This window comes from Leucoraja erinacea, chromosome 1 (assembly GCF_028641065.1).
Source record: "Leucoraja erinacea ecotype New England chromosome 1, Leri_hhj_1, whole genome shotgun sequence".
NCBI lineage: Eukaryota > Metazoa > Chordata > Chondrichthyes > Rajiformes > Rajidae > Leucoraja > Leucoraja erinaceus.
The window spans coordinates 116,731,937-116,757,877 of record NC_073377.1 but is presented as its reverse complement, the minus strand read 5'-3'; the positions used below and the strand labels follow the sequence as shown (position 1 = coordinate 116,757,877).

At 46.0% G+C, this 25,941-nt stretch overlaps 1 protein-coding gene across 1 annotated transcript in view; it reads left to right on the top strand.

The window, feature by feature from the left end:
• Window positions 1-25,941, top strand: part of papss1 (3'-phosphoadenosine 5'-phosphosulfate synthase 1) — a 92,362-nt gene that overhangs the window by 5,780 nt on the left and 60,641 nt on the right. Inside the window, exons 2-4 of the mRNA XM_055641874.1 lie at window positions 7,820-7,934; window positions 14,884-15,119; window positions 17,310-17,448. Of these exons, the coding sequence (XP_055497849.1) occupies window positions 7,820-7,934; window positions 14,884-15,119; window positions 17,310-17,448 (490 nt within the window). The remainder of the gene's footprint in view (window positions 1-7,819; window positions 7,935-14,883; window positions 15,120-17,309; window positions 17,449-25,941) is intronic.

The window sequence follows — 25,941 nt, the reverse complement described above, 5'->3', positions numbered from 1 at the left end:
ATGGCGAGAAGGCGGGAGAATGGGATTAGGAAGGAAAGATAGATCCGCCATTTGAATGGCGGAGTAGATTTGATGGGCCGAATGGCCTAATTCTGCTCCTATCACTTATGGCCATATAACCGTATAACGTTTATACTCATTGCTCTGGCTGATAAAGGCCAATGTGCCAAGTATCTGCACTCCTAGATCCCTCTGCTCTACAACACTTCCCAGAGCCCTACTGTTCATTATGTTGGTTCTGTCCTTGTTAGTGCTCCCAAAATACAACACCTCGCTTTTCTCTGCACTTGAGCAAAAATAGGACACAAATCAGCTGGAACTAGGATTTACATTTGAGCACTAAAACTGTGGACATTAGGCGTTTTCTTTGATCCCACACGGCTGCCTCTATTGTGGAGGGTGGAACTGCAGATGCTGATTTAATCCGAAGACTGACGCAAAAAGCTGGAGTAACTCAGCGGGTCAGGCAGTGTCTCTGGAGAAAAGGAATAGGTGATGTTTCGGGTCGAGACCCTTCAGACTGAGGGTCACGGGAAAGGGAAACGAGATATGGATGGTACTTAGGAGAAATGAATGAAAGAAAGTATCAATAATCAAGGAAATATGGGGCAATGCATCGAAGAAACTGCAGATGCTGTTTCACGAAGATAGACACACAATTCAGCGGGACAGGCAGCATGTCTGCAGAGAAGGAATGGGTGACGTTTTGGGTCGAGACATTCTTCAGGGCATTGTTTGGTTTGGGATAGGTGACGACAAGTAAACAGGGACTCAACAGGACGACCGTAAAACCAGGATGGGGGAGGGTGGAATTAGCCACACAAAGTTGTTTATATGCATTTATGCAGATGTCTGGCAGCTGATGAATTGGCTGACAGCAAAGCTACATCAGGAAAGGAGACCAGGGATTTAGTATTTTTGGTACTCTGATGTCAAAAATAAAACAACAGTTTATTATACATTTCCCGTGAGAGCTAACTGTGTGACGAATCTCCACCTGAAAACAAATTGAGGGTTGTTGCTTTGGTCAACAGTTTCAGTGTAAATGTCAAAAAAGTTTGTGAATTTATTTTAAGATGATTGAAGTTATGAAACCGAAGAAGGACGTTTATTTGTATTGTAATAATTTCTCCGGCCCGTCTGATTAGCTTACTGCAGAGGAGGAAAGGCACATTCCTTGCGGATTCGTACTCCCACTGACCCACAATGCTTCCTTCAGTTCAACTTGTGCAACACAGTTGCATGGACAACATTCCACAGCTCCGGATTATTCAGCATAAATACAGAATCACCCCCTCCCCTCCCATCTCCACCCCACAATTCCTATATCACCAGTTTATGCATGCATTGCAGTCTTAATTAGAAGGGTAATCATTATTCTTGTGGTCTTTGAGTGTAAATTGAACAACTGGAAGTTGTGGCTCAAGACATATTGATCATGCCATGATGTTCGTAGATAGACAAAAATGCTGGATGAACTCATCAGGTGAGGCAGCATCTATGGAGCGAAGGAATCAGTGACATTTTGGGTCGAGACCCTTCTTCAGACTGATGTCGGGGTGGGATGTGGGAAGGAGAAAGGAAGAGGTGGAGAGAGTGGGCTGTGGGAGAGCTGGGACGGGGAGGGGAAGGATGGAGAAAGCAAGGACTACCTGAAATTGAAGAAGTCAATGTTCATACCGCTGGGGTATAAACTACCCAAGCGAAATATGAGGTGCTGCTCCTCCAATTTGCAGTGGGGCTCACTCTGGCCATGGAGGAGGCCCAGGACAGAAAGGTCGGATTCGGAATGGGAGGGGGAGATGAAGTGCTAAGCCACCGGGTGATCAGGTTGGTTAATGCGAACTGAGCGGAGTTATTGGGCGAAGCGATCGCCAATCCTGCACTTGGTCTCACCGATGTAGAGCAGTTGACACCTAGAACAGCGGTTGCAATAGATGAGGTTGGAGGAGGTGCAGGTAAACCTCTGCCTCACCTGGGAAGACCGCTTGGGTCCTTGGATGGAGTCGAGGGACGAGGTAAAGCACCAAGTGTAGCATTTCCTGCGGTTGCAAGGGACAGTACCAAGGGAGGGGGTGGTTTGGGTGGGAAGGGACAAATTGACCAGGGAGTTACGGAGGGAGCGGTCTCTGCGGAAAGCCGAAAGTGGAGGAGATGGGAAGATGTGGCCAGTGGTGGGATCCTGTTGTAGGTGGCGAAAATGTTGGGGGATTTATCTGTAGTATGTGACGGCTGGTAGGATGGAAGGTGAGGACAAGGGGGACTCTGTCCTTGTTATGAGTGGGGGGATGGGGAGTGAGAGCAGAGTTACGGGATATAGAGGAGACCCCGGTGAGAGCCTCATCTATAGTCGAAGAGGGGAACCCCCGTTCTCTAAAGAATGAGGACATCTCCAATGCCCTGATTTGGAACACCTCATCCTGGGTGCAGATGTGGCATAGACGGAGGAATCGGGAGTAGGGAATAGAGTCCACCGCTCCCTCCGTAACTCCCTGGTCAATTCGTTCCTTCCCACCCAAACCACCCCCTCCACTGTACTTTTCCCTGCAGCCACAGGAAATGCTCCACTTGTCGCTTTACCTCCCCCCTCGACTCCATCCAAGAACCCAAGCGGTCTTTCCAGGTGAGGCAGAGGTTCACCTGTACCTCCTCCAACCTCATCTATTGCATCCGCTGCTCTAGGTGTCAACTGCTCTACATCGGTGAGACCAAGCGCAGGCTTGCCGATTGCTTCGCCCAACACCTCCGCTCAGTTCGCATTAACCTACCTGATCTCCTGGTGGCTCAGCACTTCAATTCCCCCTCCCATTCCGAATTCGACCTTTATGTCCTGGGTCTCCTCCATGGCCAGAGTGAGTCAAACTGCATGGGCCACCGATCTGGGGGCTGCCGCCCCTCCACTTTTTTGGCGAGACATGCTTCATAACCCGAAATTAACCGACCCGCAGGCGTACTTTTCTCTTCTTCTGAGGACCTCCGACATCCAGAATCTCAGAAAAAGCACACAGTAAGGCGCGGCAAAACCACAACCAGCCATGATGGAAACAGACTGCCCCCCCCCCAAAACCTTCCCTCCCCTCCACTCAATGGCCAATCGCTCAGCCCCTCCCACTTTCAAAAAAATTCCGCGGCCTCTGCACTGCGAATTGGAGAAGCAGCACCTCATATTTTGCTTGGGTGGTTTACTCCCCAGCGGTATGCATTGACTTCTCCAATTTCAGGTAGTCCTTGCTTTCTCCTTCCTTCCTCTCCCTTTCCCAACTCTCCCACAGCCTACCGTCTCCGCCTCTTCCTTTCTTCTTCCCCCACATCAATATGAAGAAGGGCCTCAACCCGAAATGTCACCTAATCCTTTGCTCCATAGATGCTGCCTCACCCGCTGAGTTTCTCCAGCATTTTTGTCTACCTTTGATTTTTCCCGCATCTGCAGTTCTTTTTTAAACGTGTCACAATGTTCTGTTAATTTCTGGTGAGATTAGTTTTGTTGCATTAGTAATTTGAACATGCAGTTTTAGATTACTCCTCTCCCACTATGGCTTTCTTATTGTTTTGTTCGCTGCTGTTTCTTGGCAATATTAATGCACTAACACCCCACTAACCCCCCCCCCCCTCCCCCCACCGTGTAAATCATAGTAATTGTTCTTTTGCTCTCCCAAGCAGCACACTGAACATTCCAGAGATAATAGACCAACAATCATTTATTGAAAGTAAATTACAAGCAAACTGATATTTGCAGAGAGAAAATATAATTTTCAGGGTTCTCAAATCCAAAGTGTTCCACTTCCCGCTTTAGGAAAGGCACATATTACTTAGCTTCTCACCTTGTGCCAGATTTAAACCCCCTTTTCACGGGGCGACTTGACGCAAGAGGTAACCAGAGTTTAACATCGTGGGAACCTCGTGCGATAACAGTACGGCATTCGTGGACCACCGTGGCGCTAACGGCAGGTAATCGTGTGACTTGGGTACTCGGGAGAAAATTCAAACATGTTTGAATTTGTCCAAGAGTGACTTGTACACTTGTGGTTGAGCATTGCAACATTTTATGAACGTTGTGGCCAATGCGATATCCGTAGTAACTCTTGCGGTCACCGTGGGAACTCCTGCGAACGGTGAACCCGGAAGTTGGATAGAGTGAATCCAGCCAGTTTGCTATTTACACACAAATCTAATAAAACTAGCTAACAAGCATTTCATTAATGTCAGTGTGTCTCTTTATGTCTGAAAGCAGTTTCTAACTGGAGGAACTCCGCGGGCCAGGCAGCATCTACGGAGGGAAATCGACAGGCGAGCCTTTCCACAGGCTGCCTTATCTCTCTACCCCCCCCCCCCCCCCCCCCCCAACTCCCACCCCACACACACACAATGCTGGAGAAACTCAGCGGGTGCAGCAGCATCTATGGAACGAAGGAAATAGGCAACGTTTCGGCCCGAAAAGTAGCTTGTTTCTTGTGTATGTGTCGGAAGGAACAGCAGATGCCGGTTTAAAGAGAATGAGTTTGACGGCAGGCAGCATCTTTGGGGAGAAGGAATGAGTGACATTTCGGGTCGAGACCCTTCTGATATGCTGCTTGTCCCGCTGAGCTACATGTTGTTTCTATCTTCGTTTTAATCCAGCATCTGCAGTTCCTTCCTGGCCGAACCCGATTGAAAGATGAGAGGCCGGGCGATAGAAATCATTAATTGAATTAAATAACTAGATACCTGTCTAATCGTATCTACAGGATTGTACAGGCTAGATGGAGGAAGAATGTTCCCGATGTTGGGGGAGTCCAGAACCAGGGTCCCAGTTTTACAGTCTACCGTGGGAACTCTTTAATTACAGCGGGAAACCTTCAGTTTCCCAGGGGGTCGGGACGGGACTGGAGTTGGGAGGGAAAGGTGGGGGAGTCGAGGGAGAGGAGGGGGAGACAGATGGGGGTGTCTTCATTTACTGGCGGTGGGTGTCTGTCACTGAAACAGGCAGGTGAGATTTCGCATCCACCTTGTGTGTGCCTCTCTCTCTCTCTCCTCCCTCACTCTCACACAGGCATGAATGGAGGAACTCCGCGGGCCAGGCAGCATTTACAGAGGGAAATGGACAGGCGACCCATTCTTCAGGCTGCCTTATGTCTCTCCCCCCCCCACCCCCCCTCCCCCCAACTCCCACCCACACACACGAATGCTGGAGAAACTCAGTGGGTGCAGCGGGGCCGAAACGTTGTCTATTTCCTTCGTTCCATAGATGCTGCTGCACCCGCGGAGTTTCTCCAGCATTCGCGTGTGTGGGTGGGAGTTGGGGGGGGGGGGAGAGACATAAGGCAGCCTGAAGAATGGGTCGCCTGTCCATTTCCCTCCGTAAATGCTGCCTGGCCCGCGAAGTTCCTCCATTCATGCCTGTGTGAGAGTGAGGGAGGGAGAGAGAGAGAGAGAGAGAGAGAGAGACACACAAGGTGAATGCGAAATCTCACCTGCCTGTTTCAGTGACCCTGTCTCTCTCCCCCCCCCCCAACTCCCACCCACACACGCGCATGCTGGAGAAACTCCGCGGGTGCAGCAGCATCTATGGAACGAAGGAAATAGACAACGTTTCGGCCCCGCTGCACCCGCTGAGTTTCTCCAGCATTTGTGTGTGTGTGTGGGAGTTGGGGGGGGGGGGGGGGGGGGGGGGTGGAGAGAGAGACATAAGGCAGCCTGAAGAATGGGTCGCCTGTCCATTTCCCTCCGTAAATGCTGCCTGGCCCGCGGAGTTCCTCCAGTCATGCCTGTGGGAGAGGGAGGGAGGGAGAGAGAGAGGCAGTCCTGGTCAGTCCTTTGAAGATAGACACCAGTTGCTTGGAGCAACTCAGCAGGACAGGCAGCATCTCTGGAGAGAAGGAACGGGTGGCGTTTCGGGTCGAGAGCCTTCTTCAGACTGAAAGTTTCACCTCTCAGTAGATCATAAAATAACACAATCATCACGTTCAATGTGAGACACAGTCTTTATTCATATTTGACAAAATAAAAAGACGACTTCTTGCACATATTGAGAGAAGGTGCATCACACCAAACAACATTTGTCTAAAAAAACACAGATTATTCTTCAGCTCATTAACGAGCTCGGGTGAAAAAAACCAATATGGTGTGTGACAACAAAGTAACATCATTTGTGCCACGTGATTAACTACACAACAGTCCACGATGTTCATTCACGATTAACGGGAAAGATCGGGAGACGAACAAGTCACTCGCACAAATGACAGAATTGCCGAGTACCGTGGGAACTCTTTACTCTACCCCCGTTATATCGTGTGATATCGTGCTAGACCACGACCACTCCACTCTGGCTACATCTTGCGTCAAGTCGCCCCGTGAAAACTAGCCATTACAACACCCAGTGAAGCAACAAGCGCTTCATAGATGTCCTGGCAGCATTTTGCACAGAGGAAACTTTTGCCCCATTACTTTTTTTTTAAACTCCTAACTACTAAAGTGTTGCAAAATTGTCCAGGGTATTTTGTCATCTCGTGTCAAAATGTTTTCACGGTGCCAAGAACTGAATTAGACACGTAGTATGGCTCTGATATATACTTACGATTTATAGCCAGGCTTGGGTGATCCATTATTCATTTAATTTCTACACTAGGCAGGCTAAACCCACAGTCTTCCCTAACCTCGCCACAAACTCCATTCCCTCACTACACGTACCTTGTCCCTAAATATCAACTCCAGGGAAATCTGACTGCTTGCAATCACTGTTTCCCATTTGACCCCAAGTTGAGCATCCAACTTCATTCACCTCCCTAACATCACCATCAACCACCAAAATCCTCATCTGCCCAATTCACACAATTACTAATTTGGCAATTCCAATGCTTTTTCAACTAAATCTAATGTTGCACCCTTCAGTCCATCTCAGTACTATGGTGGCCCTGCTCCATCACATTCACCTTGTTTGCATACGTTCAAACACATTTCCTCACCGCATCAAATTTAAGATTCTCGTCCCTATGCTTAAATCATTAGGAGACCTTGCTGGCTTCTTGATAACTGAAAGGATGTTGTGGTTTCTGCACAACTTCAACTTTAGCTTAGAAAAGGGTATTTATAGTTTTTCAAGATAATTGTCTGGAAATAAAAAACCAAGGACCGTCCTGAGAATTTATTTGAAGGACAATATTCAGAATTCTAAATCAGCGTATTTATTCCGGAGCTAAAACCACAGCATATTGCAAGTGCAATGGAATTGTGTAGAATATATAGTAGAAACCGGCCATTCTATCCACTAGATCATTGAGATCATGGGCTCTCTTGCTTCATTCAAGCCTCTTTCTGCTCTATCTAGCCCTTACAAAATTCATTCTATTCCTTTCTCCCTGATTTCTTATTTACCTTCCCCATTAAGGCCACCATAATGTTGAGATGGACTGAAGGATGCAAAATTAGATTTGTTTAAAAAAGCAGTGGAATTGCAAAAACAATAATTGTGCATTGGGGAGATGAGGATTTTGGTGGTTGATGGGGTGATGGTGATTGATGGTGATGTCACAGAGGTGAATGAAGTTGGACGCTCAACATGAGGTTAAGTGGAAAGCAGTGATTGCAAGTAGTCACATTTCTCATGAGTTGATATTTATGGCCAAGGAACCTGTATTGAGGAAGTGGAGTTTGCTGTTTGTCTTTAAGTTCTGCATTCTTAGAGAAGTTCAGTGCAATTTCCCCAATTGATTTGCTGGTATTTATGTGCTTTTGTCAGTCTGACAGCTATCAGTGCAGAGTTGTCAATTGTTTTTTTCTCCGCAAGAAATAACTTTTATCATATTGTACTTGACATTCATTTTCCGTTGTTGCAATGTTACAGGGCAAACAGAGAGCAACCAATGTCACCTTTCAGGCTCACCATGTCAGCAGGAACAAGCGTGGACAAGTTGTAGGAACCAGAGGTGGCTTTCGTGGGTGCACTGTATGGCTTACAGGTAACGTTTCTCTGTTCTGTCTATAAATGCTGCCAGGAGTTCTGTTAAACTCTGCAATATTGCCCACTCTTCCCTGTTTAGCTCTCAATGCAATCATAAGTCTAGATATATAGTGCCCTCCATAATGTTTTGGACAAAGACCCATCATTTATTTATTTGCCTCTGTACTCCACAATTTGAGATTTTTAATAGAAAAAAAATCACATGTGGTTAAAGTGCACATTGTCAGAATTTAATAAAGGCCATTTTTATACATTTTGATTTCACCATGTAGAAATTGCAGCAGTGTTTATACATAGTCCCTCCATTTCAGGGCACCATAATGTTTGGGACACATGGCTTACAGGTGTTTGTAATTGTTCAGGTGTGTTTAATTACCTCCTTAATGCAGGGATAAGAGAGCTCTCAGCACATAGTCTTTCCTCCAGTTTTTCCATCACCTTTGGAAACTTTTATTGCTGTTTATCAACATGAGGACCAAAGTTGTGCCAATGAAAGTCAAAGAAGCCATTATGAGACTGAGAAACAAGAATAAAACTGTTGGAGACATCAGCCAAACCTTAGGCTTATCAAAATCAACTGTTTGGAACATCATTAAGAAGAAAGAGAGCACTGGTGAGCATACTAATAGCAAAGGGACTGGCAGGCCAAGGAAGACCTCCACAGCTGATGACAGAAGAATTCTCTATATAATAAAGAAAAATCCCCAAACACCTGTCCGACAGATCAGAAACACTCTTCAGGGGATCAGGTGTGGATTTGTCATTGACCACTTTCCACAGAAGACTTCATGAACAGAAATACAGAGGCTACACTGCAAGATGCAAACCACTGGTTAGCCACAAAAAAAACAATGGCCAGTTTACAGTTTGCTAAGAAGTGCTTAAAAGAGCAACCACAGTTCTGGAAAAAGGTCTTTTGGACAGATGAGACAATGATTAACTGATATCAGAGTGATTGCAAGAGCAAAGTATGGAGGAGAGAAGAAACTGCCCAAGATCCAAAGCATACCACCTCATCTGTGAAACATGGTGGTGGGGGTGTTATGGCCTGGGCATGTATGGCTGCTGAAGGTACTGGCTCACTTATCTTCATTGATGATACAACTGCTGATAGTAGTATAATGAATTCTGAAGTGCATAGACACATTGTTTGTGAATGATCCATGACAACACACAGTGAAAGATCAATCTTTATTTCATAAGTGATCCGGAACATTTGAACTGCCAGCCATTCACATCCAGCTCGGCGTGGCTTGTGAGAGCCGGCTGACCTTGTTAGTGTAAAGCTGTGTAGTACTGTAATACTATGTAATAGGTGGCAAGCATATATGTGTAATGGAGATCATAAATGGCATGGATTAATAAGGTTTAATCTACATCCTTCCTTTTAAAGAAGCAAAGCATATATAGAGTGGTTAGCGAAGCATATTGTAAAACACCAGTATAGGGTGTGGGCATTTTTTATTTCACTTGTATTTGCTTGTGCATATATGAGCACATAAAATGAAACGGGTCATGCACAGTTCAAGTATAGCCGGTGAACTGTCCAATCAGCGGGTTTGGCTTGCAGACACTACCTGCACGTGTACGGTAGTACCCCTCGCGCGCCTCATTCTTCTCTGAGGGAGCAAGTCCCTTATCGGGTGAATGCGGAGGAGAAGACACCGGTGGAGATGGGGGCACCGAGGCAGGCAGGGATGGCGCTGGCACCGGCAGAGGAATCGCTGGAGTGGCATTTGTGGAGCGTGAGGGAAGACCGACAGACTAAGGACGTGGAGGTACCGGTTCACTAACCGGGAGGAGGTATTGGCGGGTGCGTCAATAGATGCCGTTGTCAACACTGGCCAGGTATGAGCGTGGCTCCGTGGTTGACTGCAGAATGACTCCGAGGCAGTCGTAGCCGCTGAGTGACCTTAAGCGGACAACCTGTCCCTTGTTGAGCAGTTGAAGCAGAGAACTGGTTTTATCAAAGTATTTTCTTTGTATGTCGCGGTGGCGTTGGAGCTGGGATTGGATCACTGACGGTGCACGAACTTGTGGTTCTAGCAGTTGCTTGGCCATAGGCAGGGTGGAGCGGGTTTGCCGTGACATGAGTCGTTCGGCCGAAGATCCCAGGAGAGGGTCGTGAACGATGTTCCGTAGCTTAAGTCGAGATAAACATCAGAGCCGGCCCTGTGTGAGCGTTCCATTAGTTCTTTTGCACTTCTTACCGCGCGGTCAGCGTTGGACTGCGGGTACTCGAGGCTGTGGTGATGTGGTGAAAATCCCAGCGTTTTGTGAAATCCTTGACTGGAGAATTGAGTTCCATTGACTGAGAGTAGCTTGAGGGGTGCTCCGTGGACAGAAAAGTGGTGAGTGAGTTTTTGATTGGCCATGGCTGAGATCGGGCTACTGAGCAGGTCGATTTTGAACCATCCTGAGTAGGAATCGACTAGAGCCTGGTATTCTTTACCGTGCCACTCAATGATGTCGGCTGCTACTGTGGACCAGGGTAAGTCAAGTGCGGGAGAAGTGGTTGTTTCTGTTGGTGCGGGGACAGGCTGTTGCAAATCGGGCAGGTAGCAACTTTCTCGAGAATGTAGTCAGCCATGTCAGACCAGAAAAGCATACCTTTTGCATGTTGGAGGGTTATTTCTGCAGCAGGATGGCCCCCATGGACAATAACGAAGTATTTGCTGTGAAGAGACGTCGGGATAACAGCCTTATGTCCTTTCATTATAATGCCGTCTTGAATTACCAGTTCGTTGCGGACAGGGTAGAACGAGCGGATAGCCAGCGACAGGTGGTGCTGTTTGTATGGCCAGCCGCAGCAGATGACAGTGGCAGGCGATGGCAGCGTTTCGTCTGCACATGTTTGTGCCACTAGGATGTCTGAGCTCGCGGATGGAAGGCAGGAGGCCATCATAACCGTATACTCTTCGTGCTCGCCATCAGACAGGCGTTTTTCGCAGGTTTGGCGAGGTGCCCGTGAGAGGGTGTGAGCTAAGTGCATGTCCTTACCTCGTTTGTAGGTTACTGATGTCATACCTCTGTAGCTCCATCATCATGTGTTGTAAACGCGCTGGTGTCATGTGGATCGGTTTACTGAGGATACTGACCAGGGGCTGGTGATCTGTTTTCGAGCATGATCGGGTTGCCAAAGGTAAAGTCCTTGAATTTCTTACAGGCAAAAGTTACCGCGAGTAGCTCCTTCTCGATTTGAGTGTAGCACTGTTCAGTGTTGGTCATGGTGCGGGAGGCATAGGCAACTGGTCTAGGACCCTTCCCGTCGTCATGTAGACAAGCAGCACCCAGTCCATACTGGGAGGCATCACAGGTGAGGGTGACGGGTAACTCGGCATCGAAGTATGTGAGTGTTGGGGCACAAGACGTGTTTGAGGGTTTCATAATGCCCTCTGCAGGTGCTGGTGCCAGGACCAGTGTGTATCCTTGTGAGTCAGTTGTCGCAGCGGGGCTGACAGCTCACTGAAGTTTGGGATGAATTTTCCCAGGTAGTTTACCGTGCCTAGAAATCGTTGTAGAGCTGTCACGTCTAGGTGCTGGCATTTTGTTGATGGCAATGGTTTTTAGAAGGGTCTGGCCTGAGGCCGTTGTTGATGAACACGTGGCCCAAGTAAGTCACTTCGTCGGCCCGAAACCTGCACTTGAGAGGGTTGAGTTAGAGGTTTACCTCTCTGGCAGGATCCAGGACCCGCTTCAGGTTTGAGTCATGTTCTTGTGCGTTGCGCCCGGCGATCAGGATGTCGTCCACGATGATGTCGCATGGGTAGCCAGTAAAGAGTTGTTCCATAGTATGTTGGAAAACTTCACTGGCTGATTTGATGCCAAATGGCATTCATAAGAATCGGTAGAGTCCGAAGGGCGTCGAGAATGTGGTTAACATGGAGGGTGCATGGTCTAGCAGTATTTGCCAAAATGAGTTATTTGCATGTAGGACAGAGAAGACTGTGGCTTTTCCCAGGCTGGCTACGACCTCTTCCACCGTCCGTATCGTGCGGTGTGCTCGTTTGATGGCAGTGTTTAAATCTTTAGGGTATCCTTATTTCGTCTTTGTTCTTCTTGACTGCTGCAACCATGGTGGAGACCCAGGAGGAGGGACTATCACGCCCAGTGTTTCCATTCTGTCAAGTTCATTTTTGACACGGTCCTTCATTGTGTTCGGTGAGGAGAACGATCGACAGGTATGACTTCCTCGTCGGTTACCCTCCCTGGGGCTGTAGGTGTTTGTCGAGAGGTTGTTAATGTTTTTCACGAGGACCTATAGAAGGCATGGGTGTAGTAGGCAGAGTGATCTACTTTGGAAGCGTGCAGTCTCCTTTGGAGGCGTGGGTTCGAATCCCACTTCTGACACCATGTTTGTGAATGATCCATGACAACACACATAGTGAAAGATTAATCTTTATTCCATAAGTAATCCGGAACATTTAAACTGCCAGCCATTCATATCCAGCTCGGCGTGGCTTGTGAGAGCCGGCTGACCCTGTTAGTGTAAAGCTGTGTAGTACCGTAATACCATGTAATGGGTGGCATGCATATATGTGTAACGGAGATTATATATGGCATGGATTAATAAGGGTTAATCTACACGCATCCTATTCGCTCAACTCAAACAAATGCCTCGAAACTCATTGGCCAGCGGTTCATTCTACAGCAAGACAACGATCCCAAACATACTGCTAAAGCAACAAAGGTGCTTTTCAAAGCTTAAAAATGGTTAATTCTTGAGTGGCCAAGTCAATCACCTGATTTGAACCCAATTGAGCATGCCTTTTATATGCTGAAGATAAAACTGAAGCGGTCTAGCCCCCAAAACAAGCATAAGCTAAAGATGGCTGCAATACAGGTCTAGCAGAGCATCAACAGAGAAGACACCCAGCAACTGGTGATGTACAATATAATATCGTTTATTGTCATTTGAACCTCAAATTAAGTTCAAACAAAATTTGCTTTCTGCAGTCATACAACAAGAAGAAACAATTAACAAGACACACAATTAACACAATTTACACAAACATCCATCACAGTGAACCACCTCCTCACTGTGATGGAAGGAAAAGTCATTGTCTCGCCCCTGTTTTCCATTCTTCTCCTGATGTTATAGCCCCCGGCGGGTGATGGCAAGTCCCGCGGCCGTTAAGGCTGCACCGGGCGATGTAAGGCCCTGCTCCGGGTCTTGATGTTGGAGCCCCCGGCGGGCGATGGCAAGTCCCGCGGCTGTTAAGGCTGTGCCGGGCGATGTAAGGCCCTGCTCCGGGTCGCTTTCAACCCCGCAATTCGGGCGGGAGAAGTTGCTGTTGCGGGAGCTCCGAAAAGCGGTCTCCCACCAGGGACCAGCGAGCTCCCGATGTCACCGTCCACCGGGCCTGCAGCTGGAGCCTCCGAAGCTCCGAAGTCGGGTCGCAGCCGCGCGCCACCACAGCTTTCCACGCTCCGAAGCCGGCCAGCTCCACCATGGTGAGTCCGCAGGCTCCACAGAGTCGTTCCGGTTGGAGGCCGCTCCATGGTGCTAGGCCCCAACGACAACGGAGACCCGACAGGGAAAAAGTCGGGTCCCCCATACAGTGAAGAGATTTAAAAGTTTCCCCCCCACCCCCACATATACACAGTTAAAAACAATATATAAACTACAACCAAACTATGCACTCAACAGGACAAAAATAAAAAAAAAAGACAGACGGACTGCAGAGCCGCCTGCTGCGAGGCACCGCTATTTTACTGGGGTACATGTTTACTTTTACTGGGGTACATGAATTGCAGACTTCAAGCAGTCATTGCATGCAAAGGATATGCAACAAAATATTAAACATGACCACTTTCATTTACATGACATTGCTGTGTCCCAAACATTATGTTCCCCTTTAATGGGGGGACTATGTATAAACACTGCTGTAATTTCTAAATGGTGAAACCAAAATGTATAAAAATGGCCTTTATTAAAATCTGACAATGTGCACTTTGACCACTTGATTTTTTTCTATTACAAATCTCAAATTGTGGAGTACAGAGGCAAATAAATAAATGATGGGTCTTTGTCTCAAACATTGTGGCGGGCATTGTATTTCCTGCCAATCTTCTATTCACATCCTAACTAAACATCAATTCAACTAAATGTCAACAAGTCCCAGTTCAAAGTCAGTTCAAGTCTCGGTCTTGTTTGTTCACGTTTAGTTTTGTTTGGGGATACAGCAGGAAAACAGGCCTTATGAGCCACTGAATCTTGTTGACCATTGACCACACATGTTCTATATTATCCCATTCTTTCACCCGCACCAGGCAAATTAAAGGGAATTTTACAGAGGTCAATTAAACCGCAATTCTGGAGTAATAGCACGCGGTACCAGAGAGAACGTGCAAACACCACACAGACAGCACTGGGGTTAGGATCGTACCTGGGTCATTGGCACTGTGAGGCAGCAACTCCACCAGCTGCACCACTGTGCTACCTCTTGGATTATCTTTGCTTCCTTTTGCTTTGGTGTATAATTTTTAGTACTTCAGAAACATTGCAATGTCTTTGTGGACAGTGGCACAGCTGGTAGAACAGTTCTAGTAATTACATAATCCAATGATAGTGGATAAGCATGACCATCAATATTTCATAAAGTAATCAGAAGTGTTGATCTGTGAATATTTGAAATCTCCAATTAAAAAAAAACACGTGCTGGGAATATTTAGCCCATCAAGTAACATCTCTAGACAGAATAACAGTTAATGTTTCAATTCAATTATTTTTATAAGCTAATGGCATGAAACAATTGTTTTCTTTCATTTCCGTGCTGCCTGTACTGCTGACTATTTCTAGCATTTTCAGTTTTCTTTTTGATCAGTCAACTGTTAATGCTGAAATGCTTTGGAATGTCCTCAGGATGTATTTTGTAACATTGTTTGCAGAAGATATTTTTATTAAGTGTGCTTAGTTTATTTTTAATTTTGGTTCTATTTGATAGGCTTGTCTGGAGCTGGTAAGACAACAGTCAGCATGGCACTGGAAGAGTACTTGGTTTGCCATGGGATACCTTGCTATACTTTGGACGGTGACAACATTAGACAAGGTCTGAACAAAAACCTGGGCTTTAGCCCAGGGGACCGTGAAGAGAACATTCGACGTATTGCTGAAGTAGCCAGATTATTTGCAGATGCTGGACTTGTGTGCCTTGCCAGTTTTATTTCACCCTATGCAAAGGTACTGCTCCATTTTTGTACCTTCAAGAATTATTTTTCTTACAGTTATTATTCATTTAATCTTCACCGCATAAACATTTTACTGTTTAATTTGTGTTTGCAATACCATTCACATTTGCCTCCTTAATAAGTTCATTAGTCATAGAAACATAGAAAATAGGTGCAGGAGGAGGCCATTTGGCCCTTCGAACCAGCCATTCATTGTGATCATGGCTGATCATCCACAATCAGTAACCCGTGCCAGCCTTCTCCCCACACCCCTTGATTCTGCTAGCCCCTAGAGCCCTAAGTAACGCTTTTAAATTCATCCATTGAATTGGCCTCCACAGGCTTCTGTGGCAGAGAATTCCACAAATTCACAACTCTGGGTGTAAAAGTATTTCTCATCTCAGTTTTAAATGGCCTCCCCATTATTCTTAGACTGTGGCTTCTGGTTCTGGACTCCCCCAACATTGGGAACATTTTTTCCTGCATCTAGTTTGTCCAGTCCTTTTATAATTGTATGCATTTCTGTAAGATACCCTCTCATCCTTCTCAATCCCAGTGAATACATGCCCAGTATTTCCAATCTTTCCTCATATGACAGTCCCGCCATCCCGGGAAGTAATATCGTGAACCTAGGAGCAGAATTAGGCCATTCGGCCCATCGAGTCTAATCCGTTATTCAATCATGGCTGATCAAATCTTTCCTTCTCAATCCCAATTTTCTCCCCATAACCCCTGACACCTGTACTAATCAAGAATCTATCAATCTCTGGCTTAAAAATATCCATTAATTTCAATACACATTAAAAATATTGTGTGGAGAATTGCCTATTGTCATAGACATTAGACAATAGGTGCAGGAGTAGGCCATTTGGCCCTTCGAGCCAGTGTGATCATGGCTGATCATCACCAATCAGTACCCCGTTCCTGCCTTTTCCCCTAATCCCCTGACCGCTATTTTTAAGAGCTTTATCTAGCTCTCTCTTGAAAGCATCCAGAGAACCTGCCTCCACCGCCCTCTGAGGCAGAGAATTCCACAGACTCACCATTCTCTGTGAGAAAAAGTGTTTCCACGTCTCTGTTCTAAAGTCCAGTTGACTTATAATAAATGACTTATTTCTCTGATGCAATAATTGTAGCATTGAAAGTACCAATGTATGAAAAGCCTAGCTAGAGTGGATGTGGAGAGGATGTTTGTAATAGTGGGAATGTCTCTGACCAGAGGGCATAGCCTCAGAATAAAAGGACATACCTTTAGAATGGAGATGAGGAATTTAGCCGGAGGGAGGTGAATCTGTGGAATTCATTGCTACAGATGCTGTGGAAGCCAAGTCATGGGTATTTTTAAAATGGAGAATGATAGTTTCTTGATTAGTAAGTGTGTCAAAGGTTATGGGGAGAAGGCAGGGGAATGGGGTTCATAGAGAAAAATAGATCAGTCCTGATTGAATGACAGAGCAGACTCATAATTTCATAAGCGATAGGAGCAGAATTAGGCCATTCGGCCCATCAAGTCTACTCCGCCATTCTATCATGACTGATCTATCTTCCCCTCTTAACCCTATTCTCCTGCCTTCTCCCCAGAACCCCTTCCATAGATTCACTGCCCTCTGACTAAAGAAATTCATCCTCATCTTCTTCCTAAAGGAACATCCTTTTATTCTGAGGCTAGTACCTCTGATCCTAGACTCTTCACTCTCATCTATCCATCCACTCTATCCAGGTCTTACATTATTTGGTAAATTTCAATGAGGTGTCCCCTCATCCTTCACCTATGTGCGGTCCTGGCGGCTGCTTTTTTACAGCCGCTTCACACTTTACAGCTGCTTCCCATCAGCTGCCAGCAATGAGGGATAGACTTGGCTATCCCTCGGTACAGCAACATCGTTCTTGATGTTGTTGTACCGAGGGATAGCAAAGTCCATCTTTCTTGGCTAACTACCTAACCTTCGACCTCCAAGACGCAGGTACATTTTCGTGCCTTATTTTTGGGTACAAAATAGCGTCTTCATTGCGGGGAAATACGGTATCCCTCGTAACACAAAATAGAAATTAATGATCCCAGGTAAACCCAAGGTATGGTTAAAACAAATTTATTTCATATACAATGGAAAACTATTATTTCACTAAAAACTATTGCCTTATAAAATGATGTCAGAATCTACAAAGTTTCTCATCTTGCAAATGATAACCTTCTATTTGCCAGGATCGTAAAAATAGCAGAAGCATACACGAACGTGCTGGTCTGCCTTTTTTTGAGATATTTGTCGATGCTCCACTGTATGTCTGTGAGAGCAGGGACGTGAAGGGACTTTACAAAAAAGCCAGAGCTGGGGAGATAAAAGGTACGTATCAGAACAATACAAGCAGAAAATCAGCAAGATTACAGGTGATGGGTTTGCACTGATGTGTGATTTTAATTTGTTTATTTATGAAACAATGGGTGGAGGTTGAAAAGAGTGAATGGTGATCATTAGCTGTTTTTTTTCCATTTAGGTAATTTTCAGTTTATTTAACTTTGATTTGTAGAAAATAAAATCTTTATACTGAAAAATACCTAATTGGGAATAAAACAGCTAATGATCACCATTCACTCTTTTCTACCTCCACCCATTGTTTCATCTTTCAAAGCTGTGAATCTTTGCATATAATCTCACGCTAAAGGAAGAAGCGACTATTCAATGTGACTTTGCCAGCTCTTTGAAAAATCTATCAGAATAGTTGCATCCCTCTTCTTATAATCCTTCAATTTTTCATGTGTTTATATAAAGTTCCTTTTCAGATTACAATTTAATCCACGTCTATCAACCTTTCATAGTGTGTTCCGATTCCCAACATTTATTTTTAAATTGAAAAAATAGAATCTACTGCAGCTCCCTTTTCTACTAATTTTTCAATTTGGCCTATCTGGCTGTGGCAATGGTTTCTCCTGCTTTTCTCTCAAACATCTTCATAATTTTTGAATATTTCCATTTAATTTCCATGAACTCATCTGTCCTTAACAAGTGATCAGCATTGCTAATCTGAAGAGATTTGAAGTTTGTGTTTACAAACTTGTTGCGCTACTGCTGCAAGTAGGAATTTAATTGTCCCAACACTTTTGAGATAAATGTTTAAAAAACATTCAGTTTTGATGGTCAAGTGGTTTGTGACGGTTGACAAACATTGGTGGTATCTGAAAGTATCATTGACTAAGAAAGTCATGGACAGTGTGATTCGAAATGTATTAACTAATTGAATCTCCGTTGCTTGTTCATCAGTTCTAAAGAAGGGTCCCAACCAAAAACGTCTATTTCAATTCATAGATGCTGCCAGAAGGGCCTGTCAAAGGTTCAAAGGTTATTTTATTGGTCACATACACCTAGGTGTAGTGAAATGCTTCTTGCCATGCAATTCAATTCAACTTTTTTTCAATTCAACTTTAATGTCATCGCACAAATACAAGTATCAGTACAACGAAATGCAGTTTTGCGTCAGACCGTAGTAGTTGTACATAAAGAGAAAAGACAAGAAAAAAATAGAAAGAGAGAAGATACTGAATAATCAGGAAATACAGAATGATTAAACAAAGGGGGACGGAGGGACCAGAGAGTCTATCGTCGGGACTCCAAGTTCAGCAGTGTGATTGTGTTGTTATAGAAGCTTTTCCTCATCCTGCTGGTACGTGACCTGAGGCTCCTGTACCGCCTCCCTGATGGGAGGAGGGCAAACAGTCCATGGTTGGGGTGTGAGGGGTCTTTGATGATCTTCCCAGCCCGTCTCAGACACCGTTTTCGGTGGAGGGCATCCATGGCAGGGAGCGGGGCACCGATGATGTGCTGCGCGGTTTTCACCACCCGTTGTAGTGCTTTCCTGTCCGCAGCAGTGCAGCTGCTGTACCATACCGTGAAGCAGGTGGTCAGGATACTCTCTATGGTACAGCAGTAAAAGTTGGTCAGGATCTGGGGGGACAGGTGGGCTTTCTTGAGCCTCCTAAGGAAGTAAAGGCGCTGCTGTGCCTTTTTGATCAGCTTGGAGGTGTTGAGGGACCAGGACAAGTCCTCCGAGATATGCACTCCGAGGAATTTATAGCTGGAGACGCGCTCCACCTCAGTCCCGCACATAAAGAAAGAATACAGACATAACAATAATAAAGAAATTTAAACATAAAAACATAATAGGCGGCGCGACTCTCGTCAGCAGCGGCCTCTGCAGCCCGTCCGCGTTTTTATTATTTTTTGTCTATGTTTCTATGTAGTTTTTGTTATTTTTTGTTGGGGTATGTGTGTGGGGGGGTGGGGTGGGAGGGAGGGGGGTAACTTTTAATCTCTCCCTGCACGGGAGACCCAACCTTTTCTTGTCGGGTCTCCGTTGTCGTTGGGGCTGCAACGAGGAGCGGCCTCCAACAGGAGAAGACCGGGGACTCTGGTGCCGACTTACCTCACCGTCGCGGAGCTGGCCGAGTCCGGAGCGGGTGGAGCGGTGGTGGAACGCTGCTGCTGCTGCGGCCCGACCTCCGGAGATTCGGAGGCTGCAACTGCGGGTCTGGCGGACGGCGGCACCGGGAGCCCGCCTGTCCCTGGAGGGAGACCGCTTTTCAGGGCTCTCGCAACGGCGACTTCTCCCGCCCGAGTTGCGTGGTCGAAGAGCTCCTGGAGCGGGGCCTCACATCACCGCCCCGCGCGGCTTGGAATGGCCGTGGGACTCTGCGAGCGCACGCCGGGGGCTCTAACACCAAGACCCGGTGTGCGACCTCACACCACCCGGCGTGGCTTTAATGGCCGCGGGACAATCGCCATCGCCAGCCGGGGGCTTTGACTTTGACTCTGACATCGGGGGGGGGGGGGGGGAGGAGTGCAGTGGAGAGATAAGTTTTTTTGGCCTTCCATCACAGCGATGTGATGGATGTTTATGTAAATTATGTTGTGTCTTGGGTCTATTTGTTTGTAATGTATGGCTGCAGAAACGGCATTTCGTTTGGACCTCAAGGGGTCCAAATGACAATTAAATTGAATCTTGAATCCCCCCCACAATGGTTCCCATTATGAGGGAAGGCACAGTGTCCAGTCCCCATCCCATGTCCACCCATAGTCGGGCCTATTGAGGCCTCCACAGTTGCCTTTAAGGAGGCCCGATGTTCCAGGCCGTTCTCGCCGGATGATTGTACTCCGGCGTCGGGAGAATCCTCTCGGCGGCATGGGAACCCTGGAACGGCCGCTTCCCTCACCGGAGACCGTGGCTTCCGAAGCCAACAACGCCACGCCGGTTGGAGCTCATCGAGAGAGATCCCAGGCTCCCGATGTTTAAGTTCAGCGCTGCCGCCCGCAGCTGGCCGCTCCAAAGACCCGCAGCTCCGCGATGTTTATCTCGGCGGTCTTCAGCTCACCGGAGCTCCAGCGCGGCGACCCGGGCAAGGCATCGCCCGCTCCGCTCCACGATAGCGCTCCAGCGCTGTGCCGCCACCGAAGCCGAGGTTCTGGGCGGTCCCCGACAGGAAACACCGCTCCAGGCCCGCTGGTAGGCCGCGAGGACGGGTCGAAGCTGCAGCCGGAGAAAAGCTGCCTCTCCGACCAGGTAGGGACCCTGAACCCCCCCCCACCCCCCCACATAAAAATGTCTAGACCTCCAGACAAAAACACCTTAACTAACTAAAAATTAAAAAAAGGAGATGAAAACGACATTTCGTTCAGAACGAAAGGTCTGAATGACAAATAAAGGATTCAATTCAATTCAAAAGGACTGACGGCTGCTGGCTGGGCAGCCATGCACAGGACAGCGCCCACTCCCACTTGGGCGTTATTTACGCGTCACGACGCATGACGTAAAGAGGGCATGGCGTGCATTATGCGTGCATGGCACGTGGTGAGACGAAGTGGTGTAGGCAGTGACGCGCGATAGCGCACGGCACCGCAGGATTTTGGGATTCTCAATATCCTCGCACGCCACCTGCGTGACGCGCAAATGATGCCCAAATAGGACAGGCCCATAATCTGCAGTTTGTGTTTTGCTCACTAGCATCTGTGATCTCTTGTGTCTCAATTGCTAGTTGCCTGGAAATAGGCTATTGTATTTATGCACATATCAGTGACCATGATCCGCAGAAGAAAACCCTAGCTTATCTAGTCTTTCCTCTAAGTCCATTTTTCCAGCCCTGGCAACATCTGGTGACGGGAACTGTGTGCAGATCTGAAGTTGTGGTCTACCTAGTATCATAAATAGTTCTAGCTTAACTTCCCCACTTTTATAGACTATACCTTGGCTAATAATGTGCCTTCTAAATCATCGCTGATCTGTTGTGCTATTTTTAAGGAAATGTGCACCCTTAATTCCTTTCATTATTCAATACCCACTCAGTTATTTTATATTTTCTTGCCTTGTCATATTCATTAAATTTATTACTTCACATGTCTCCAGATTATATTTCACTTGCCACATTTCTGTTCAATTAACTGTACCACTATAATTCTATGCAGCGTGAAGTTTCCTCAGTCAGCCATGTGGCCAATTTCTGTATAATCTGCAAATTTTACATAACATTAAAGGTTAAATACAAAAAGCTGGAGTTACTCAGTGGGACAGGCAGTATCAATGGAGAGAAGGAATTAATGACATTTCAGGTCAAGACACAAAACATCACCCATTCCTTCTCTCCAGAGATGCTGCATGTCCCACTGAGTTACTCCAGCTTTTTGTGTCTTTATTCAGTTTAAACCAGCATCTGCAGTTCCTGCCTAAACATTGAAGGTTAGATCAGTAATATATCTAACAAAAAGCATGGGAGTCATTTGAAGATTGTTAAGGGCTTGGACACACTAGAGGCAGGAAACATGTTCCCGATGTTGGGGGAGTCCAGAACCAGGGGCCACAGTTTAAGAATAAGGAGTAAGCCATTTAGAACGGAGACAAGGAAACACTTTTTCTCACAGAGTGTGGTGAGTCTGTGGAATTCTCTGCCTCAGAGGGCGGTGGAGGCAGGTTCACTAGATGCTTTCAAGAGAGAGGCTCTTAAAAATAGCGGTCAGGGGATATGGGGGAAAAGGCAGGAACGGGCTACTAATTGGGGATGATCAGCCATGATCGCATTGAATGATGGTGCTGGCTCGAAGGGCCAAATGGCCTACGCCTTCACCTATTGTCTATTGCCTATTGTCTATTGAAACCCTACTGATCACAACAGCTTCACTTATGTAGGGTTTATTCCTCCTTTCCCATCCAAACAATTGTATAATGTACGTTGTCCTTCAATTCTCTGGAACCACAACTGTAGCCAAGCAGGACTAAAAAAAAAGCAGTTATCACATTGACCTTGGTGCTGTATCCACTTTCATGGACTCTAAAGCCCCGAATAACATTGTTATCACTTTTATGCGATCTAAATATTTTTCACTTCCTCCCAAACGACATCATCCACAATGGAAGTAATTGTTAAGAAACTTGCCTAAACCTCTACACACTTTATAAATCGATAGAGACTTTCTCTGATCCCCACACACCTTATCTGATACTAGGTTTAAGAAGGAACTGCAGATGCTGGAACAATCGAATTTAGATAAAAATGCTGGAAAAACTCAGCGGGTGAGGCAGCATCTATGGAGCGAAGGAATGGGTGACGTTTCTGTTCGAGACCCTTCTTCAGACTGATGAGAGGATGGGAGGGGGGGGGGGGGTTGGAAGAAGAAAGCAAAATGCGGACAGTGGGCTGTGGGAGAGCTGGGAAGGGGAGGGGAAAGAGGGAGAAAGCAAGGACTACATGAAACCGGAGAGTCTCTGATACTATAACAACATTTAGACCGGTAGAGCTGCTGCCTCACAGCGCCGCAGACGGGTTCAACAGGTGCTGTATGTGCACCTGAGGTGCTGAATGTGCGGAGTTTGTACATTCTCCCTATGACCGCATGGGTTTTTCTCTGGGTGCTCTAGTTTCCTCCCGCATTCCAAAGGTGCAGGTTTGTAGTTAATTGGCTTCTGTAAATTGCCCCTAGTGTGCAGGATGCAAAAGTGGGATGACATTGAACTAGCCTGTGGGTGATCAATGGTCTGCGTGGACGGTGTGCCGAAGGGCCTGTTTCCACATTGAATTGTTAAACTAAAACTAAACATTTGGACAGGTACATCGATAGGTAAGGTTTGGATGGGCCAAACCCGGGCTTAGTGTTTGGGGCTTATTGGATGGCATGGACAAGTTGGACAAAGTAGGCTGTTTCCGTTCAGTGTAACTCTATGATCAAGTGGAACTAGCATAGATGAGGCTTATTGGTCAGCATGGACCAAAGGACTTGTTTCCGTGCAATATGACTCTATGACTATGATCAGGTGGAACATTTTTAGGTGTCTACAACATTTTTAGTAGATTTCTTTACAACAAATGTTGAGCTAATTGGTGTACAATTCTCCATTTCCCCTCCTCAACTTCCTTAATATCAGTAATGTAGATTTCCAGTCTAAAGAAATATTTCACAAATGGAGGGAGCTTTTTGGAGGAAAAATTATTGTAAGGGAATATCCAGTGTTCGCATTAGTGGAAAGCAGGGGGAGGTTAAAGAAAAATGATGATGCTGTAATTATCGTCAACTGAAACACTAACTTTCTGCCTCCACAAATGCTGCCTGATCTGTTTTGAGTATTTCTGTTGTTGATTTTAATATTTCCTGCCTATAATTGGCTGTTTACACACGTACAGTGCTTCTCGTACAGTGCCCTCCATAATGTTTGGGACAAAGACCCATCATTTATTTATTTGACTTTGTACTCCACAATTTGAGATTTGTAATAGAAAAAAAAAATCACATGTGGTTCAAGTGCACATTGTGAGATTTTAATAAAGGCAATTTTTATACATTTTGGTTTCACCATGTAGAAATTGCAGCTGTGTTTATACATAGTCTCCCCCCCCCCCCCCCCCCCCCCCCCCCCCCATTTCAGGGCACCATAATGTTTGGGACACATGGCTTCACAGGCGTTTGTAATTTCTCAGGTGTATTTAAATGCCTCCTTAATGCAGGTATAAGAGAGCTCTCAGCACCTAGTCTTTCCTCCAGTCTTTCCATCACCTTTGGAAACTTTTATTGCTGTTTATCAACATGAGGACCAAAGTTGTGCCAATGAAAGTCAAAGAATCCATTATGAGACTGAGTAACAAGAATTAAACTGTTGGAGACATCAGCCAAACCTTAGGCTTACCAAAATCCACTGTTTGGAACATCATTAAGAAGAAAGAGAGCTCTGGTGATCTTACTAATCTCAAGGGACTGGCAGGCCAAGGAAGATCTCCACAGCTGATGACAGAAGAATTCTCTTTATAATAAAGGCAAATCCCCGAACACCTGTCCGACAGATCAGAAACACTTATGGGAGTCAGGTGTGAATTTGTCAATGACCACTGTCCACAGAAGACTTCATGAACAGAAATACAGAGGCTACACTGCAAGATGCAAACCACTGGTTAGCTGCAAAAAAACGATGACCAGGTTACAATTTGCCAATGTACTTAAAAGAGCAACCACAGTTCTGGAAAAAGGTCTTGTGGACAGATGAGACGAAGATTAACATATCAGAGTGATGGCAAGAGCGAAGTGTGGAGGAGAGAAGGAACTGCCCAAGATCCAAAGCATACCACCTCATCTGTGAAACATGGTGGTGAGGGTGTTATGGCCTGGGCATGTATGGCTGCTGAAGGTACTGGCTCATATATCTTCATTGATGATGCAACTGCTGATGGTAGTAGCATAATGAATTCTGAAGTGTATGGACACATCCTACCTGCTCAAGTTCAAACAAATGCCTCAAAACTCATTGGCTGGCGGTTCTTTCTATATCAAGACAAAGGAGTTTTTCAAAGCTAAAAAATTGTCATTTCTTGAGTGGCCAAGTCAATCACCCAATTTGAACCCAATTGAGCATGCCATTTAAATGCTGAAGAGAAAATGAAGGGGACTAGCCCCCAAACCAAGCATAAGCTAAAGATGGCTGTGATACAGGCCTGGCAGAGCATCACCAGAGAAGGCAATTGGTGATGTCCATGAATCGCAAACTTCAAGCAGTCATTGCATGCAAAGAATATGCAACAAAATACTAAACATGACTACTGTCATTTACATGAAATTGCTGTGTCCCAAACATTATGGTGCCCTGAAATGGGGGAAACTAGGTATAGGGAGGTTTCACGGCAGTCGGGTCACGACCCATGACTCGTACTGTTGCTACGCTACGCCAAGTGGAGTACACGTTATGAACTGCAGGTAAGCACTGACCATTGTTTCCAGCGTAGCGGGCCCGTTAAAACCCGCTGAAATTGTCAATTTTTGCGCTGTAAATGATTATGGAAATCGGGATAAGCGTGAGAGACATTAGCCTACTTCAGAATTCCAAAAGTGAGGAGAAATGGCAGTAGATAGAAGCGAGAGCTGAAGGGACAACAACAGCCAAAGTGCTTGGCGAACATTGGCCGTTTGCTCACTGCATTTCATCAATTAAGGCATTATTTGGGTTTTTCTTGATTCCTTTGGCATCTAAAAAGTTTCAGAAGTGATAAATCTGGCTGTAAAATTTTTAAATCACCCATGGTTCTCAAGTGGGTTTTTACATACAACTTTTTTCCCCTTAGTCTGCACTCATACCATAACCCTCCATTCCCTTCTCATCCATATGCCTATCCAATTTATTTTTAAATGATACCAACGAACCTGCCTCCACCACTTCCACTGGAAGCTCATTCCACACCGCTACCACTCTCCGAGTAATGAAGCCCCCCCCTCATGTTACCCCTAAACTTCTGTCCCTTAATTCTGAAGTCATGGCCTCTTGTTTGAATCTTCCCTATTCTCAAAGGGTAAAAGCTTGTCCACATCAACTGTCTATCC